This window comes from Dromaius novaehollandiae, chromosome 1 (genome assembly GCF_036370855.1).
Source record: "Dromaius novaehollandiae isolate bDroNov1 chromosome 1, bDroNov1.hap1, whole genome shotgun sequence".
Lineage (NCBI taxonomy): Eukaryota > Metazoa > Chordata > Aves > Casuariiformes > Dromaiidae > Dromaius > Dromaius novaehollandiae.
The window spans coordinates 86507061-86525610 of record NC_088098.1 but is presented as its reverse complement, the minus strand read 5'-3'; the positions used below and the strand labels follow the sequence as shown (position 1 = coordinate 86525610).

General features: G+C 41.0%; 1 protein-coding gene and 1 long non-coding RNA gene across 3 annotated transcripts; both read right to left on the bottom strand.

Annotated features, from left to right (window-relative positions):
* Positions 1 to 1228: 1228 nt before the first annotated feature.
* LOC112994703 (C-type lectin domain family 1 member B-like) lies at positions 1229 to 12231 on the bottom strand. Of its 2 annotated transcripts, none has more exons than XR_010391185.1 (7): positions 12059 to 12230; positions 6369 to 6467; positions 5679 to 5822; positions 4308 to 4462; positions 2598 to 2713; positions 1590 to 1784; positions 1229 to 1494 (listed from the first exon to the last, which is right to left on the bottom strand). XR_010391185.1 is itself a non-coding variant. In XM_026119226.2 (7 exons), the coding sequence occupies exons 1-6, from the start codon at positions 12147 to 12149 to the stop codon at positions 1619 to 1621; spliced, it is 786 nt and encodes a 261-aa protein (XP_025975011.1). In that variant the 5' UTR covers positions 12150 to 12231; the 3' UTR covers positions 1229 to 1494; positions 1590 to 1618. The 2 variants fall into 2 exon arrangements, 1 of the variants encoding a protein (XP_025975011.1); XM_026119226.2 differs by having other exon boundaries at positions 6369 to 6482; positions 12059 to 12231.
* Positions 12232 to 13911: 1680 nt separating this feature from the next.
* On the bottom strand, positions 13912 to 18280 carry LOC135329642 (uncharacterized). Its single transcript, XR_010391183.1, has 2 exons — positions 18143 to 18280; positions 13912 to 16499 (listed from the first exon to the last, which is right to left on the bottom strand). It is a non-coding gene; the product is annotated as an uncharacterized LOC135329642 (long non-coding RNA).
* Positions 18281 to 18550: the final 270 nt, after the last annotated feature.

Here is an 18550-nt window from a genome sequence, read left to right as displayed (position 1 = left end):
CCATTTAAAAAGTAGTATCAGCAGAATGAAAAGACACAATCATGACAAAGGTAAAAGCCATTTTGGTGCATTATTTTAACAGCTCTGAATCCAATAAGCTAGTAAGTGTGGCTTTTCCTTTTCCTTTTCTTTTGTTTTTGCTTTGCTTTTGTTTTTGTTTTGGAGTCACCTTTTGAAACAGATCCTGAATTGATTACTTTTTTTTTTTGAGTGTTTAAGTTATTGTTTATCACAGAGAAAAATCTAACTCCTTCTGTCTCAGTAGCACAGTGTACACTGCAAGTGTTCTTTAATCCTATTCGTCTTTAGAGTTACAAATACAGTTACTGTACCACAGATTGGTTATGGCATAGTAGGGAGTTGACTAGAAAGATGAAGGCCACAGCAAGATATGGTACAGCCTTGTGAGTGCATGTCACCTTGGGGATCTGTCAATCTCAACGCATGTTTGTCTTCAACCAACCGTGCAGAAACACCTCGGATTCTCCCATCTGTTCTTAGGCCTGTCTCATTAGTGAAGAAATATCCTAGCCACTCTAATGTAAGAAAAAACAACACTGGGCTTCCCCCCCCCCCCCCCAGCAAATTAGGGCGAAGTCCTTTGTTATTGTAGCAATTTGTAGGCCTTTCACTTAGATCAAGGCATTATTATAGGTCTGAGATTTTTTATTTCAATCTCACTTCCATTGCTCTATGGAGATGTGGATGGAGATATTTTGTGCATTAACAGTGCTTGGGGCATTTTCACTATGTTTACATTTGTAGACCCTTGCTCAGCATTATATTAGTAGTATGGCATTCCAAAAAATATCCTAAAAAAAATCTAAAAGGAGATTCTGTTCATGCTACTGACTGAATCTGGGTATAACTCTTGCAATAGATCACAGTGGGAATCTGGGTTTAGTAACGGTAGGAAAAAAAAAGAGCAGAATAATTACTAGAAACAAAACAAAACAAAATGAAAAGAAAAACAAAAAAGAGAACCAACAGTGCCGGGAAGAAGGATGGAGCCTGGAAGAGGGCTAGAGGTTCACAGCTGAAGAATATCTTCTGCTGTGGCACGTGAACAAATCCTATCAAGGACTATGAATCTCTGTGCTCCAGAGCAAATATGATTATTAACACAGTTTGGGAACATCTTCGTCTACCTTCTGAGGATAACTCAGTTTGTGCACTGTGCGCTCTAGCACAGTAATATATTAAAGCAGTCAGATCAACAAGACATCAATAGAGTATTCTGAATGATTTAATCCATCACTTATGTTATGTTACATCTGTACAATTATGAACCAGCAAGGAGCAGTGCCTTTATGTGCTTGGACTGTAACGGTGCTTTTTTTTCCTTTGAAACAACTTCTGGCTATTTTGGCCATCACTTCTGCTGGCTGAAAATGAGCGATCGTTTGGCAGTTTTGAACCTGTAGTGACAGACTTGGGTCACTCTTAAGAGGCAACACCATCCATGTTTCCTTAGTGAAACATTTTTGCATATGTCTGAAAGAGAATGAAAACGGAATTATATTAAGTCTGATCCAACACAATTAAATTCTCATTTGATAATTCTGAAAAACAAAAGAAAAAATACCAACCTTGCTGAACATCTTCCACCTTCTAATAATCATTTTGGTCTGACAAACCAGTCCTCCCTCTGATGGTTGTTACCTCGCTCTAACTGGATGGCGAGCTTTTCACATACATAGTATTTCTTTTCTTTACATTGTTGGCAGTAAAAGTCTTTATAATAAAGATATGCACAGCAGGGGGTAGAGTAGCGATTCCTTGCCCTAGGAAAGAAAAATCTTTATTATTACATCCTGCCTAATTCAAATTATGCATCTCACTCCTATCAAACAGCCATCTTTGCAAGAATTCCTTGAGTGTCTTTTACAAAAAGCATATACCTCCCCCACCAAAGAAATAAAGAATTCAGCAGAATTGTGCACCAACTCCTACAGGGCTGACCCTATCCTGAATATGCCAACAAGTATGTTAAATCAACTCTAAGGATGGAATCTAACCCATTCCCTGTACACAGAGTTAAGAAACAATGACTCATTGGTACTGAGCGGGGCATTGCCAGTGGCTAATTTAACAGCTATATTAAGAGAAGATAGCCCAATAATGAAAAGGAAAATTGGAAAAACACTTTTTAAAGCAATATGAAAAATGCTTTATATTTCTGAGATATCATTTTAAACAGAAGTGAAGTGACCCTAGAGAATAAATGGTGCTTTATATAAAAAAAAAAGATTTTGAAAACATGAAATAAACACCTTTCTGTTGGAGTTTTTCCATATGTTCTCACTAAAACAAGATACCAAATACAACAGAAATGTATGATGCTTATAGTCAGCCTGAAACTAGATTTCCAAAAGAAACTTTCAGGCAACTTTTTTTTGCCCAGTAATAGTGCCTAGATCAGCCTTCAAGTACTCTTGCATGAGGCCAAGTAAAACCTCAAATGGAAAAGTGAGATCCAGAGTACCCAGAAAGCTGCATAAAACATAGCTGCCCAAAGTTCCCTTGGTGTCTAGCATATGGACTAGGACCAACTTTATGTACTGTGGAAAATCTCTGCCCATGTTATTAAAACTTACCAAAACCTTTGTTCTTCTTTAAGAGCTGTGTTGTCTGCCCAAAACCAGCCATTCTGTTCAGTTCTAAATGATAATCCAAGCCAGTATGATGTTTTATCAAACTGTTTTACCAATTCCTATGCAGAGTAAAGATAGTTTAAAACAAGTATTTAGGTCATAGGATCAGAAGTTGAAAGTGTTTGATGGAAATTGCTAAAAGAACATAAATTCCACAAATTGCTAACTCATCTTTGCAAGTTCTGCACTTACAGAAAAAGCCTAGTATCAAAGGAAAAATGATAGTAGAGCTGTTTTTAGTCTGAAAGAAGATATACTTACAGCACTAGAGAGCAATGTCACCTTTATCAATCTGATTTAAACTGAGCAAAACATTGGATCATCCCTTCCCCTTTAGACTTGAATTATTCCCCCGCACCTTACCTTGTTCTTAACATTTGTCAAAAGTGCAGAGGAAGCCTCTGACATGGTAGGGAACTGTTGGGTGTGATTTGCTGAACTTTACACTAGCTTTACTATCATTTACTTTTTGCAAAAGCTGAACAATGACAAGTGGAGGAGGTTTTATACTTAAGCATTTAGCAATATTCTTTTTTTAAAAGATGCTCTGAACAGAAGAGAGAAGGTAAATTCAAATGATTCTGCCTTTCTTACTGCTGCTTGGTGGAAATCTCTAAAGATCTGAATTCAAGTTTTCTGTTCTTCTCCTCCTTCACTTATTGTCACTTTCAGTGTGCTTCTCTGTTTGCTATTCTTCCTCATACCTGTTAAGGCCCTGATTAAGACAACGAAAACAAACTGCACCTCACAACCTTTGCTATAACCAGTTTGGGAAGCTGAAAATAAGGCTCAAGTCCCTTACTTTCTGGGGAAAATTTATATCCTGCAACTTAGCCAGAGGGGAAGCGGAGCAGGCAATGGTCAAGTGATGGAGTGCAGATAGGCCCAGCTGTGACTGCTGGCTCTTGGGTAATATTTTTGGCCTTCAGTCTTCCAATACTTATGTCAGAATCCAGAGGCAAAAGCATTATTTTACTCTCTACATCTGTCATTTTCTCTTCCCACCCCAGCTGGTCTTCATTTTGTTCTGCCTTGCTAAAAGATTAGGCTAGATTTCAGCAACTCGATCCCAAGCATTTTTGTTTTGGTGGAAACATAACACCAACTTTTGTAGAAAGACCTTCCTCTTTAAAGTGCTCTGACGAAGGGGAGGACAGGATAAAAGAGGTTTTCACACTGACATCTTACCAAATGCTTATATGTATTTGTAATAATTGTTAAATTAATGAAATCCGTTCCCATTACAAAACAGGAGTAAATATCTTTTACTATTCCATCTAGCAATAAAAGAGTAGTCAGCCACAGTAAGCCATGGTCAGATGGGCTGTCTCACACCATCAGCAGCCAGAAGGATAGTGCTTTGTATAGCAATGACCAGTCCCATGCCTTAGCACTGTCCAAAACAGTGTAATCACTGTAGAAAATCTCTTGCTCACAGTCCAAGTGAAGTAAATTATGCACCCTTGTTTGCATGAAGTAAGTGGCTGATAAGAAACTGCTGAATTTGTAATATCTCTGTTCTGCATTGAAAGAACTGGGGCTGTGTTAACTTATGCAGTCTACGCCCTTTACCAAACTCCTAAGAATAGCATAGCCATTCTCACTATATAGGAACTTCCTTCATGTTAAACAGAATCAGAAACTGGGCCCTACCCACTTCGCTTTCTCTTTTATCAGAAGAAGAGTGGAGTTTTGTGAAGAACAAAACTTGTCACTCTGTTCCCATGTCTTCTCTTCTGTAGAAAAGTAGTAACAGGTATCACCACCTTCCCACCGCCAGTTTGCAGGGCAGAGTACACAATTCTGACCTGGAAAAGGAATATCGTCACTTCATTTCTATTTCTAAGCTGTGTCTTAGAAAATAGAGCTGTTGACCTTTGATGAGAAAATCCTTAGGGAGTCTATAACAGTCCTAATTCAGTCAAAATCCAGCTGTGGTCCCAGAAAGGTCATGAAATGAAACAGATGAAAACTTAATCCCCCTATCCCATCTCTTGCACCTCTTTGGGGTTTCAGGGAGATTCAGGTGCTGCAGGTGGGACTTATTTTGCCTAATTTTACAAGTCTACAATGCTGACATGTCTGTGAATCCATCTGAATTGCCTTTTTATTCAATGAATAGAAATAGAAGTTTCTGGAACATGCTTTTTCAGGTATTTCAAGTGCCTGTCTTGGGAGGAAATTAACTGTACTCTTGCACTGTCAGTTTCTCTTCATTAACTAAAAGGAGACCTAAGCAGTTAGCTTGAATGCAGTCAGATGTCCAGACAATGAAAGCCCCTCTTCCAACAGTCACAATAGGATTCCTTAGCCTGAAGCTCTTTATTCTCAGAATATAATTTCTGAAGAGAACTGCTTCTGAAGTTCTGAAGGTTTTTTGTTTGTTTGTTTGTTTGTTTGTTTGTTTTTTCTGAAGAGAACTGCTGGCTCATTGTTGGATGCCAATTAAATAACCAGGTTGTGGAAAAGTGATTTCAGAAACAGTCCTGCACTGGACACAGTCAGGAAACAGAGGGTGAACAAAGAATAAACTCTCAGGTTGATTTAGCTGATGCTCTGCTGCACATTAGCTCTGACTTAACAACACTCCTGTCTTATCTGGGGACAGCAGTGGCACCCTGTCCTATGTGTGTAGTGCTGTTCCATACAAAGTGAAATAAGGTGTTTAATGTTCAGGTACCACTGTAAACATCTCTAACTGAGCTTCTCTAGAATATGTAGCTGAGCGTGTTCTAGAGAACCATCAACTAGCGCTGACTAGAGCTGGCATGTCAACAAGGCATTCCAGAAAACCCTTTTCCTATGCAAAGTAAATCCTGAAAATGCCAAGCCCAGTGTCAGTGCACAGTCGGCCAAGCTGGGAATCTCTGCAGACACTGCATGAGGCAGATGTGCTCATTGCCTGTTTTGTAGGTAGTCATATCTGAGAAGACACAAGTTCATCTGAGAAGACACAGAAGACACATTGCATTTCCTTCCCTGCCAACTTGAAAGGTAAGCCCTTGTGAAAACATATTAGTTTACCATTATTTTTAAGAGTTTTATCCCCTTCCAAGCATAGCTGATTTCCTATTGCTTGCAGCATATCTGAGAAATTTGCATGAAGATCATTCTTGGTCATGTTGAGTTCTCTAATCTGTGTCCTGTATTCCTTGGAACACTGGAAAACTGAAATAACAATAAAACATTTTCCCATGCTGTCTTTTAGAAAGGGAGGGATGGAGAGAGGGAATGACTTAGCAGACCATGAGGGATAAATAGACCATTTGGCATAAATGCTATTCCCCTCTGAACAGCTACTTTTAAACACTACTGAGATTTTTCTTCTGCCTGCTAATGATTAAGAAATGAAGAACGTTTGCACAGTGGATTTCTTATTATTTGACTGTAAGTCAACAATGAAATAAAATGAGCCACTTTTTATCATATATTTCCATTTTGTATCATTCCACTATGTTGGTTTCTGGGTTGTGTTTTTTTCACAAAAATGTGAAGTTTAGCTCTGGATCACAGTGGACTTGTTGGGGCAGCAGGTGATGGGCATAGACTACTGTAACACAAAGCTTTCCATCTTTTCTTTCAGATCCAGCATCCCTGCTGTTGCCTGGGTTTGACTGTTCTCAGTGGAACCAGAAATTTCATCAAAAAGAGCTGTCAGCCTGGTATCATTCAATAGCTTGACCCCCCAACAAACAGAAATGCATTAGTACTTACATAAAACTGTCAGAGTCACCAGCCCCATCAGCAATGCCAGGAACAGTGTGAACAAAATCAGGACAACTGACCACCAAGAGCACGATGAAGTGTGATGCCCTGGGAGAAATTCAGCTATGAAATGGAGATGAGGTACTAAAGGAGTGGTGAACACATTAGCTTCATTAAATCTTATTAGTCTTTGGGATATGTTAGCCAAAAAATAATTGCTTTCTGTTTTTAAGCTGTATTTGTCCAGCTCGCAGTCTCTTTCACACAGCAAAAGATGCTCAAAGTAAGAGAGCAAGAGACCATTGAGAATGTAGGCCTGAGTCCTTTGGAATGAAGACTACAAAACTGTGAAAGCTAGATTTTTCAAAAGCTTGCAAGTTAATTGCTGAAAACTGAAAACAAATGTACAGTGTATTTTGTGGTAATTTGTGATGTGCAACATTTTTCTGTGGTTAATTTGAGAGCTATAGTATACTCTTGTGGTAATTTATGGTAGTTTGAGACTTCTACCTAGGATTTTACAGGGAATCTATCCATATTATGGGTTACCACTTAGATACAGAAATGAGCACTCACCAAGAAGGAAAAAAAGAAACCACGTTTTCCTATCCAAAGAAAACTTTAGAGATATGGTCCATCCAAAATGGTATATAGAAACTGGAGACTTTCATGGGTTAAGATGCACTGAGGGAGGGAGCAACAGCATTCACAGTTTGTTGGGGTGGCACTAAATCCAAGGCAGATACTAAAGCTGCCAAAATACAGCATTTTGGAGAGTTGCAACCAATTTGATTTAGTCAAGTAAAGGCAGTAAAAAGGTTACTTGGAGAATAAATTGCTAATCTAGAAAAGGAAAAGGTGGATTTAAAATTGGAAGGAGACTTAAATTGGAAGGGGATTTAATTGGAAGGATTTAAAATTGAAGGAATGGGAACTGAAACTTAATATGTTGAGTGGAAGGAACAGGAACCGAAAAAATGCTGAGAAGTAGTCAGCATCTGTGGTGAAGCAAGCCCAGGGAGAATATGATGAAAGTTGTTCAAGACCTCATACTACAGAAATTCAAGGTAACAAAGTTTACCAGCTGAAAGAATCTTGAGCAGCTGACACTGTCTTGAGCTGGGGCCCAAAACTGGGTGAAATTCTCCAAGTATGAACTTGCTAGTGCTAGGTAGAAGGGGATAAAAACTTCCTTCAATGTGCTGGCCATGATCTTGCTAATGTAGCCCAATAGGCAGTTTGCAATGAAAGCATGCTTGCAATGATAGCTCACTGCTGGCTCCTCTACAAGCCACCATACACCATAACCCTCAGGTACTTTTCAGCAGAGCTCTATGCAGCCATCCTGTTCCCAGTCTGTACCACTGCCTATGGTCAATACAACCTGGGTGCAGACTTTGTGTTTCTTCTTGTGAAATTTCATGGGGTTCTTGCTCTTTCAGTCCTCATGTTTCTCAAGGTTCCTCTGTGTTGAAACTCTACCATTTGGTAGTGCCAGCCACTACCCCTAATTTATTATCAGCTGTAAATTTGCTTAAGACACACTTGGTATCATCATTCAGGTCATTAATGAAGATTTTGAACAGTATTAGCCTCAGTATCAGCCCCTGGGGTACTCTGCTTCTTACTATCCACCAAACAGATGTGGAACCATTGGTTACTCCTCTTTGAGCCTGGTAGCCCAGACAGTTTTCAACCTATGTAACAGTCCACCATCCAGCCCATACGGCTGCAGCTTTAAAATGACAGTGCAGTGAAAGACACTGACAAAAGCTGTGCTGAAGATATGTTGCAGCTACCACTCTTCTTTCACCTGCATTTCATCATAGAATACAATCCCATTCTATAGAAGTGTTCTAATGAGTTGGTATTGCACAAAAGAGAAATAACCAGGGTATTTATGAAAAGAAAGAACATCTCCCTTCTGCAATTTTTCCGGTCTGAGCTCATAAGCATATGGCAGATACACTCAGAGATAAGTACACTTCTCACACCATAGGCATATGGCAGGTACACTCAGAGATAAGATCTATAAGATAAGTGATTTTTCTGTACAGGAGAATCACGTAGCTTATAGATCCTAACAAGAGTTAAGGATGTATTATCTCCTGCACGCTTCCATTTTTCAAGGTCAAGGTGCTTCTGTACATGCACTGAAGCTGAATTTTAGGCATCTGGGAAACTTAAGTAATATAATTTGGCTCCATGAGTCCAGACTCGTTAGTTTTGGCACCTCTTGGATTAGACAGCAGGACTGTGATTTTGGTCTTGGGCACTTGAATCCTACTGGCATTTGTAAGTGCTTACAATTTGCTTCTGTCCCCTAAGAAACATAAAAGAAACAAAGACTGAAACCAATATGAAGCTGCTAGAGACTGGTTTTCTTAATGCTGCTTTTCACTTCACAGTGAAAAGTTTTGTAAGGGCTTACAAGCTTCTGGACACAAGCTTGGCACTGTGGAGACAGACAGTTCTGAGAAGACAGACCAGCTTCCACAGGATGCAAAGCTTTCACCTCACTTACTGAATAGTATAATCTAGCTATGTCTGGGTTTCTACTCTGGCTGAGTTTCTCAGTTTTCCCATGATTAGAGAATTCCCAGGTGAAATGCCAGCCCTAGGAAAGACTGGCTGAGGAAGTAGGTACAACCAGTGTGTCTCTGTTTTCCTGCAGTCACCGGTCATGAAATAACCCAATGGTACTTGTTGCAATGTGGTGTAAAATATAGGCTGGTAAATTAAAATAGAAGAAGGACTATTTCCAGTTGGTTACAGGATCAAATAAAACCTGGTTAAAAATTCCTTCCCTTCTCAGCCACACTGAATAGAACATATTTTGTTCTCAGTTTCCTATTCACTCCCTGCTGCCAGCACACCTGATATTTCTACCACTTTGGGCATAATCTTCCAAATATCTGGCAGCATACAAATATGTATGGCAGGTGAACATTTGGAGGTACCACACAGATAACCTCTGCACATGCTCAGAGGTACTCTGGAGCACTTAACCAATGTTTCCAGTGCATATGGAGCATGTCAGTTGCCCCACGTGGTGACTCTGAACATACACAATAGTTCCCTGGGGCAGTTCCTACTATTTTCAGAAGATGAAAGCTATGCATAAGGTGGTGGTGGGGAGGAGCTTTCATTTATTATGATTTATCCTCCAACATATTCTAGAATAAATCAGAAGCAATCCATTGAATAAAGTTGGACTGGATTTAAGAAACTTGAAGGCACAATCAACCAAGCTCCTAAAAGAAGGCACAATACTGTTGATGAAAATTTTCTCCTCTGAGAACTCCAAGGACATGGAATTTCACTTCTGGTCTCATCAGTATAAAAGTGTGTAAAATGTGTTATTCCCCTACATAAAGAGGATGTTAATCAACTCATTGTACTCACTATGTCAAGAAAGCATAGGGGACTTAGTAGTGGCATGCTCTTCAGGCCATGCTACTATTATTTTTCTCTCCTGAAGTGTTAGCGCAGGTCAATCAGAAACAAGGTTATTCTCCCCTCTTTTATTCTATTTCTTTTATCTTGTTTTGTTTCTTTATTCGATCTTTTCCTTTTTTTTCCACTTTGGATACTTGGAACTTTATAAAACTTCAGTGAAAGAGATTCTTTCCTATATTGCATTTCTTGCAAAAATGTTATCACTCTGCAAGGTAGTTTGTATAACACTTGCCCTTGCTATTAGAAGAATTTGCTTTTAACAATGATTACCTTTTCTCTTTTGAAGGATGAAACTAAATGCAAAATTCAGAGAAATCCAGTTTTAGCAAGAAAAATGAAGAGAGGAAAAGGGTATATTTTTTTCAGAAGAATGACATTTTGACTGGCATACTGATATTTTCAAAACAAAGTGTTCTGACTTTACATTTTAAAAAGCAAACAAAAATCTTTTGTTGGGTAACCTCCCCAAGTCTTCAAAAATAAAGGTGCTCAAAGTTTTAATAACTTAAAAATAAATGTGTTTGAGTTAAACAAAAGTTCCCAACATGTCCCAAAACCTAGTTTTCATTTGAAAATTTCATTTGGAAATTTCAAAACATTTTTATTCATCCAGATCTTTGCTTGTTTTGTTACTTTTCATTTCATCACTGAATGATCTTTTTTTAGTTCTGCACTGAGAAGCTGGTAGAAAGGGATGGCAGGAAGTCTGTGTCACAGATAAAGGAGTTAAAGTCACTAAAAGCTGGAATGAGTCAGTTTCCCTTGCATTATTTTTGTTAGAATCAAACCTGAAGCTGGCCTAAAACACCCACAACCGAAACTGTGGGTAGCCTAAAGGCAGTGGTAAGCCACTTCTACAGCCTGGGTATTCTTCCTCAGTGCTAAGAATCAGGGCTGGAATACATTGCTGCTGTCTGGCAGCTTCTTTAAAAATGACAAAGCTTCTGTGTATACTGTTGTGAATTGGAGCTAAGGGCAAAAATAAATCACTCCTTTCCCTACAAAGTCACTGCCCCAAGCTGAACAATGAAGGCATTATAATCCACATTCGATGGACAATTAGATGAGAAAAAGATTCTGTAGTTTGACAGTGAGATTTCATAAACAAATACAAAATATTTGCTGGAGAGTAATATGAATCAAGATGAAGCAATAGTTTTAACTTTGACTTCTTTATTTAAAGTATTGCCTCATGAGTTTCTTTAGGTAAATGTTCCATGACTTGAGCTTAGTAACCTCACAGTAACTCTGCTACATCTAGGTCAACCAAAGGGAAAAACAAAAGCAGTTTGGACAATCAAAGATCCAGTTCTTGTGTTTCTTCCCCACTCCCCTGTTACTTAACAGTTCGTAACTACTCTTTGTCTTCTTTAGCTAAAAGCTCTTTCTCCGAATAAGATTTTATCTTGGCTGTGCTTTTTGCCTCCCATGTAGACTCCGTAAGTCCTCCTTATCACATACTGGTGTTATCAGATATTACAAGATAATAAGCTCAGAGCTTAACCCCAACATGATTTAAATCCTTTTTTACCCATGAATTATACAATGGCAATGTTCAAAACCATACTTTAGGCAACACTGATAATTAGAGACAGAAATCCCCAAGGAATTCCTTCTGAATCACAAGCATGTCATCCTCTTGTCTGTAAAACTCTGCTCCACAACCCAACCCCATGAACAGCTAGTACCTTATATGTACTTTCTTCCCATTAGTTTCACCACTCGAATCAAGAGCTCATCTTCATAGAAACTCTTAAGCAATTTACTACAAATTAAGCAAAAGTTTTGGTTTAAACTAGTGTATTTAAACTGCATTCATCCCTTAATTCAGGCTAGAACTTCAGAAGTGAAATAAAATGTTAGTTAAAGCTAATTCACTTCTGAGTTTGTTTCTGCATTCGAATGTAAATGCATGGAGAAATTAAGCAGAACTGATCCATTTCAGAAATTATTTTAAGTTAATTCTTCTGAGTTTTAGACAGTTACAACCATTTATGGAACTTACTATAACTCTCAGTAGTATGTTTTTTCCATGAATTTGTGAGATCATTGTTCTAAACTTCGAAAAGTTCAGGCAGCTATGACAGCAATGAAAATCAGGACACATTCATAACCAGTATAACTCTTCTGAGAGTAATAAAGCTAATAAAGGCCCACTAGGCCTCCAATTAAATTAAAAATATTTCCCATCCCATCTACTTTAGCAAAAATAAAACACAAAAGCTTTACAGATACTACACCTTTTTCTTTAGTATCCTCAGGTTCTGTGATATTATCCATCACATGGCAGTTTTCAAATTTCAGATTGGCATATGTTACTTCTTCTGTCATAGCTGGTAGAAAGGAAAGCTTCTGCTTCAAAACAAAAAGCCAGAAGATGATCTAGCATTTGTAGCTAGTGAGCTAGGAATGAAAACTACCCCTTTGCGGGGTACCTTTTTTTATATTAGCATACACTAATGAGGTAGCAGAGACATCATGACAAAATACAGCTGAGCTTCCTCTATTGTGGTATTACAAAAAAAATGTTCCTCTTTCACTAATTGCTACATTCTCTTTCTTCCTCTTTACTACTTGTATCCTCTTTGACTATCATATATTTCTTTCTGCCACTTCTGAAGAAAACATAGTCAGTTCTGTATAACTCTTCAGGTTTTGAGAGAACTCTTCTGGTTTTGGAAAAATAATTTAATTCCAGGTAACTTCAGGGTCAGGCTTGAAGCATAGAATTGAATAAATTCTTTTATAACAATTTGTGGCTCTCTTTTGGTTTAGGCAGCTGTGTTCAAAAGCAGATTTGTGATCACATCTTAGTTTCTGTTTCCTACCAGAAAACTGAAAGCAAATCAGAAACTGGACCTGCAACTTAAAGCTGGCAAATTGTGCTGCCATCCAAAAGATTTAAGCACGTGTTCTGTGCTGGTACCTCAACTGTTATATTGTAATGCATTGTCTGTTGTCTTTAATGCCAAGTTCCCCAAGTGACCATTTGGCCTGGGAGGTCTAAGCCTCCAAATCAGAAAGACCTACTGACAAAGTGCGCTTGTCAGAAGATGTTTCCTTTTGCTCTGATATCTGGCACCGAAGTTTTATCTCCTTTTCCGGAATCCTACTTCCCCCGGTCTATGGCATGAAGCAAAGCATACACTAATGTTCAGATTTTGAGATTGTACATTAAAGTAAAAGGAGTTTTCAAGAAAAGATTATTGGCTAAAATATTGCTAATTCCCAAAGACTGGTCTAGGGCAAATTTTGAAACAGCTAGCATAACTGAGACCGTGAGATCGGATCTGCTAGAGCAACAGCCAAATATTGATTTGATGCTGAAATTTCAGTGATTCTACTTCAGATGGAAAGGCAGATAGGCACACTGCTTAATGAAAAACGGAGCAGAAGGATAGATAATTCAAGGAATTTTAAATCCCTCTTCATTAGGTTCTTTAACACTGTCGCAAGCACCATTTCAAGGTTGTGAAAACTTAATTATGACAAAAACAGGAAGTCTGGAGTTTCCGGTACAACTTGTGCAATGGAGCAAAAATGATGAATGGAACAGAAATAGATTACACACAAATGTCACCACCTGAGTGACTGGTAGTAATGGGCATGATGCTTACTTACTCTACTGTACTTTTGTGAAATTTAGGAGTGCAAAGAATTATGAAAATGAGCAAGAGTATTAATTAATCCCACTTTTTACTGCTGGTCCTGGTGAATAGATTTTAACATAATTGAGACTTAGACTTTCATGTTTCCTTTTGTATAACCTGAAATGAAAATGAAAAAAACCCCAACCTGTTCAGTGGACTATTTGCCCTCATGGTTTAAAGCCACAAGTACTGTGAGATGCCTGATAAACAAGGACTGGAGCCAGGCACCAGGCCATGCATGTGATTCCCTTTAAATACTCATCTGAACACTGAAACAACCTGTCAGAATACGAATCAGGCCAGGTTTTGTAGCTAGCTGAATACAGGGTGGGAAAGGCAGAAAGGAAAGAATAGTAACCCTTATAATGGCAGCCATCCAAAGCGAATGGTTATTACTATTGCATTTCAGATCCAAGGAACTCGTGGGATTCGTGACACACAAATGTAAAGAGTGAAGCCAAAATTCTTTATTTGCAGATTATTTTCTCTGGAAACGGAGGAAACAGAAGAGATGGAAAGAATCTGTTTAGAGAACATACATTATAGATCTAGATTAAAAATCCTGGAAAATCATTTAGTTTTCCCATTTAGTTCAAAATGCAGTAGGAACCACAGGAAAAGGTCAGAAGAGGTCTGGGACCTTGTAAGATTCAAGCAGGAATTTCTCTTCTATTCGTGCTTCCTTCATGGCAGTTTCTTCTGATAACAAACTACAGGATTTACAGTAAAGTCTCTGTTCAGTAGGAGGCTATTGCAACTTGTGGCTTCTTTTCTGTGTACCATACCTTTCAGGAGAGGAAGACTGAGTGGACATGGAGGGTGGGGAGGGAATAACCCCTGCCCAGTGCTGGAAGCCCTTCTGCATTTATCTGTAGCATGGGAGCACTGGATCTGGAGATTTAGTAGCGGAAACCTGAAGAACTGGACAGTGGGTGAAATTCAGTAGCACAAAATACAAGGTCATGAACTTGGAAGACTAATAGCTAAAAAGACTTATTAAAACATTAAGCTTATCTGTTGGCAATGACTGTGGAAGTTGATCACAGGATGTACACAGACCATTTTCATCCTGTGAGCAAGATAAACTTTGGAAGTTGCGTTCACAACCGAAATAAAGACAAGCTGTTTCTCAAGCCTGGCTTCATGTGGAACCCTCTTGTTGTTTAAGCATCTCTGGTCAGAAAAGACAAACCAAAATTAGAGTGCAGGAAAAGGCTGCTGCTGCTATGGGAATGTGAGGCTTCTCTTACAGGAGAAAAACTGAAAATCTTTTCTAGTTTAGTTTAACAGAACGCCGTCTGGAAGGGGATATTGTCAGCCTCCTGTATATAGAATAGGGGATAAACAGCAGTGGGAAAAGAGCTGTTTAGGCCTGCACAATCTGACATCTTCTATAAAGGCAGTTACCACAGCTAGAGGAGCAGGCAAGAATGCTCACAGTGCTTCTGCTTCCCCACTCCCTGCCCCCACGCCCCCCACCCCAAGGGGACTGCGATGGGAGATGAACAGTTTATTAGAGTAAATAGAGACACCATCATTTCAGGTTTGGTCCATTGTACGGAAAAGAACAAATGGGTTTTATCATTTAGGGAATTTCTGTCTTTTCAGCTAAGGATGGCCCTGTATTTGCTGAACACTGAAAAGAGCAAGAACATGTTTTCCTCTCTTCAGTCCAAGCAGACACCTAGGATCAGACCCCGGTGCAATTTAAAGTAACTTTACTGTAAATTACCAAGTAGTATTGCCAAGAAAAAAAATATGACTTTCCAGGTTCCAAAAAGCTTGACGCCACAGCTCTAAGGAGGCCTGAGCTAGAGAAAGGAAACAGCACTGAAGATTTAAGCTGGATGTGAATGCTGTAAAGTTCGGGGCTTCCAGCTCTGCTGATTGACCTATTGATCAACTGTTTCATTTGATATGTTCTCTTTTACATCTTCTTTTCCTTATCAGAAAACGCCAGTCTGCCCTCTGTTTCCTTATTTGTTCTGTTTCTCTTCTTCTTCTTCTTTTTGCTTCTGATTCTGTAATTCTGCTTCCCTTTGGCCTCTCAAGATTTCCTGTTTCACAGGACATGCCAGCATGCCTCCTAGTGTGCAATTGTTAAATGTGCCATGCTTTGTTAGGACCCTTCTCATTTATGCATTTCAGTTGAAGGAAGAACATAACGCAAGAAATGGTGTTTGACCCATGGTTCAGAGCAGCAGGATAGGATGAATTTCTGGTTGTCTGAGTGCTGAGGCATTTAAGCTGAAAAATTTGTTCAGGATATTATACTTCTCAGAGGAACAATGAGTTCCTGCAGCCCCTGACAGCTCTTCTTCAGGAGAGGAGTTGTTCTGTTGTAAGTTCCCTTTTTCCCTATAGAAAAAATGATTTGGGGGAGACAAAGATAACAAGCAACATTTTTTAGAACACTGTTTATTAATTGACTGTTATTATTGGTAGAGTCAAGCTGTTTCTATTAAGAGCAGGTCACTATTCTCAGAACACACTCACTAATTCCCTCACTCAGTCCACACCCTCACTTGTAGCTACCTGTCTGGAGCAACCACTGGGAGGCCACACCCAGCGGTACACTCAGAAGCAGAGGGCTGTCTTGATGCACCAGTGGCTTCTGGGTAGGTTCAGAAAGGCCTTCACGGGATTTCATCAGATGTATAAATAATTCAGCAGTCTTTGTCTGCAAACAGCAACCACTGCCTGAATATGGTCTGAGTTATTATACCCGTTGTTAATGCTGCTGTGTGCTAGTGGTCTTGTACAGATTCATCAGGCAGTTGGTGTTCTGAGTTTACCAGTTCCTGTGGCTTCAACAGAACTGCTAAGCTCTGGAGATTTTCAGTTCTTTGGAGACTTCCACATAGCACTTTTCAGTGTATACATTTTTTTCTCCTTTGCTTGCTGTTTCCTGGTAGCTTTTCCTCCATCAACACCAACCAGGACCTGTAGAACCCGTTTACACAAACTCACGCAGAGGGGCCCATTTCAACCATTCATTAAATTTGTGTCTCTTGCTTTATTCTTCTCCATTCTGTAATTTAAAAATTGAAACATGCAAGAATAATATGGGATGCTACGCAATATTCTCAGTAAATGTACAAGAGAATATTTGTTTCAGAGAACTACATGGCAGAGGGTGTTTTGATGCCAATGATGCAATAATAGGATGACCTGCTGCCTGTGGTCGAGTAACAGAGGTTATAGCTTCCCATCGGTTCCTATCTATCCAATCAAAAGGGACATTGGCTCCTTCACTCAAGCTTAAAGGTAGTCGCTATCACAGAAGAAGTCCGCGTCCAAGAGTGGTTTAAACCCACTTTACAAGGCTGCGGCATAATGTAAGCAAAGAAGGCAATTCATAGGTAAGAATGCCAGGCGGACAGAACTGAGCTTGTCACCAGAAAAAGGAAAATATTTAGGTAAATCAATCATGCTAGAGAAAGAAAATCAGGCAAGACAAGAAACACAAAAATATCAATACAAGATAAAGCAAATAGTATTAAAGAACACAATTTTACAAAATGCTGGAGAAGAAAGCAGAAGCTCTTGCCCTGACTGGCAAGGAAAGGCAAGGGCTGTCCTGCTTGCAAGACTCTTGCCAAATCCACCCCAGGAGGGCCGCTTGGCTCCCACTTGGCCCTGCGTGTCCCACGCGCACGGACCCACGGGGGACCGTGGGAGAGGCAGCAAGTATGCCAGCAGTGCAGCCACCTTTTCCCCTGGGTGGAAGAGGAGGGAAGAAAGCACTGGGCTCATCTCCGCAGCACCCGCCTTCGCACAGCTGACTGCCCATGCAGAGCCTGAGGGCCGGTGTTTATCACTGAGCCGTTTCTGTCGACGGCTCTCAGAGAGCCCTGAGGTTCCAGATGCAGCCAAAGCACACTGGCCGCCTTTCTTCTGGGCTGAAGAAAGGGACAAGGGACAGGCCCTCCAGCAGGAACTTCCCATCTGGCGTATGCCTGCAGGAGTCCCCGGGCGGGAAGGAAAGGCAAGAGCCACTTGTGGGTCTCCTTTGACAGGCTTTCACGGCCATCCCTTTCGCCACGAGACTCAGCAAAGCTTCAGCCAAAGAAGGCTGGCACGTCCCATGTGACCACTGCTCTGCGCCATGGTGTCCCGGTGCACAGCACCTCTTGGCCATAGCACAGAGACTGCTACTTGTGCCGGGAGAGGCACCACGCCCCAGGCAGGCAGCATGGCCCAGCTGCAGCCATCACGGGCACAGACCTGGCAGGGCCAGCATTAGAGCTGGCTTCCAAGCAGGGGTATCGGCTGGAGGTGCTGTGATGGAGCTGGTCCTGATCTCGGCAAGCAGGACAGAGGATGCCGCTGGGTCCGAGAGAGCCGTTTCTTGGTTAGCCAGAGAAGGCATTGGGGCTAGTGTGGGATTCCTCCCACCTGGGTCACTTTCCGCCTGGCCCTGCCCAACGGGAAAGGAGCGAGGAAGGGAAGAGGAAGAGGAAGGGGAAAGAGGAAGGAGGAAAGGAAGGGGGAAGGGGAACAGAAAAGGGGAGGGGAAGAGGAAGGGGAAAGGTAAAGAAAAGCAGAAGGGCAAGGGCAAGGCAAGGGGGAAGGGGGAAGAAGAAGGGAAAGGAGAAGGGAAAGGGGAAGTGGCTCTGGTCCCCAGGGCAGGTAAAGGTGGACTTTGGTTGGAGGGAAGAGTTACAGACTGACCTGAGAGCTCTGGCCAGGGCAGCTCCATGCAGAAGAGAGCGCCGTGCCTGGTAGCGGCCAGCCCAGAGAACTCCCTGCCCCAGCGGTGGCCACTGGAGACAGCTGGAGAGGTGCCCCTGTGTGCAGAGCAGAGGTGTTCCATGAGCTTACCCACAAAGGGCGGAGCCAGCGAGGACAGTGTCACAAGGGAGGCGGTGATGTCGCCGTCCCTGTCCCTGGGTGGGATCACAAAGGAGGTGCTTTCCTATTGGTTCCCTGCCACCCCAGGAGAGCCCCTTGGCTTCCGCTGAGTGGAGGAGGAAGGGCCCCGAGCCCCCCCCCCGCCCCCCCCCAGCACAGGGCAGAGGCCTGGCTGCTTCTTCCGAGGGACGCTTAGCCAAGAAAGCAGGCGGGGGTCTGGCCAGAGCA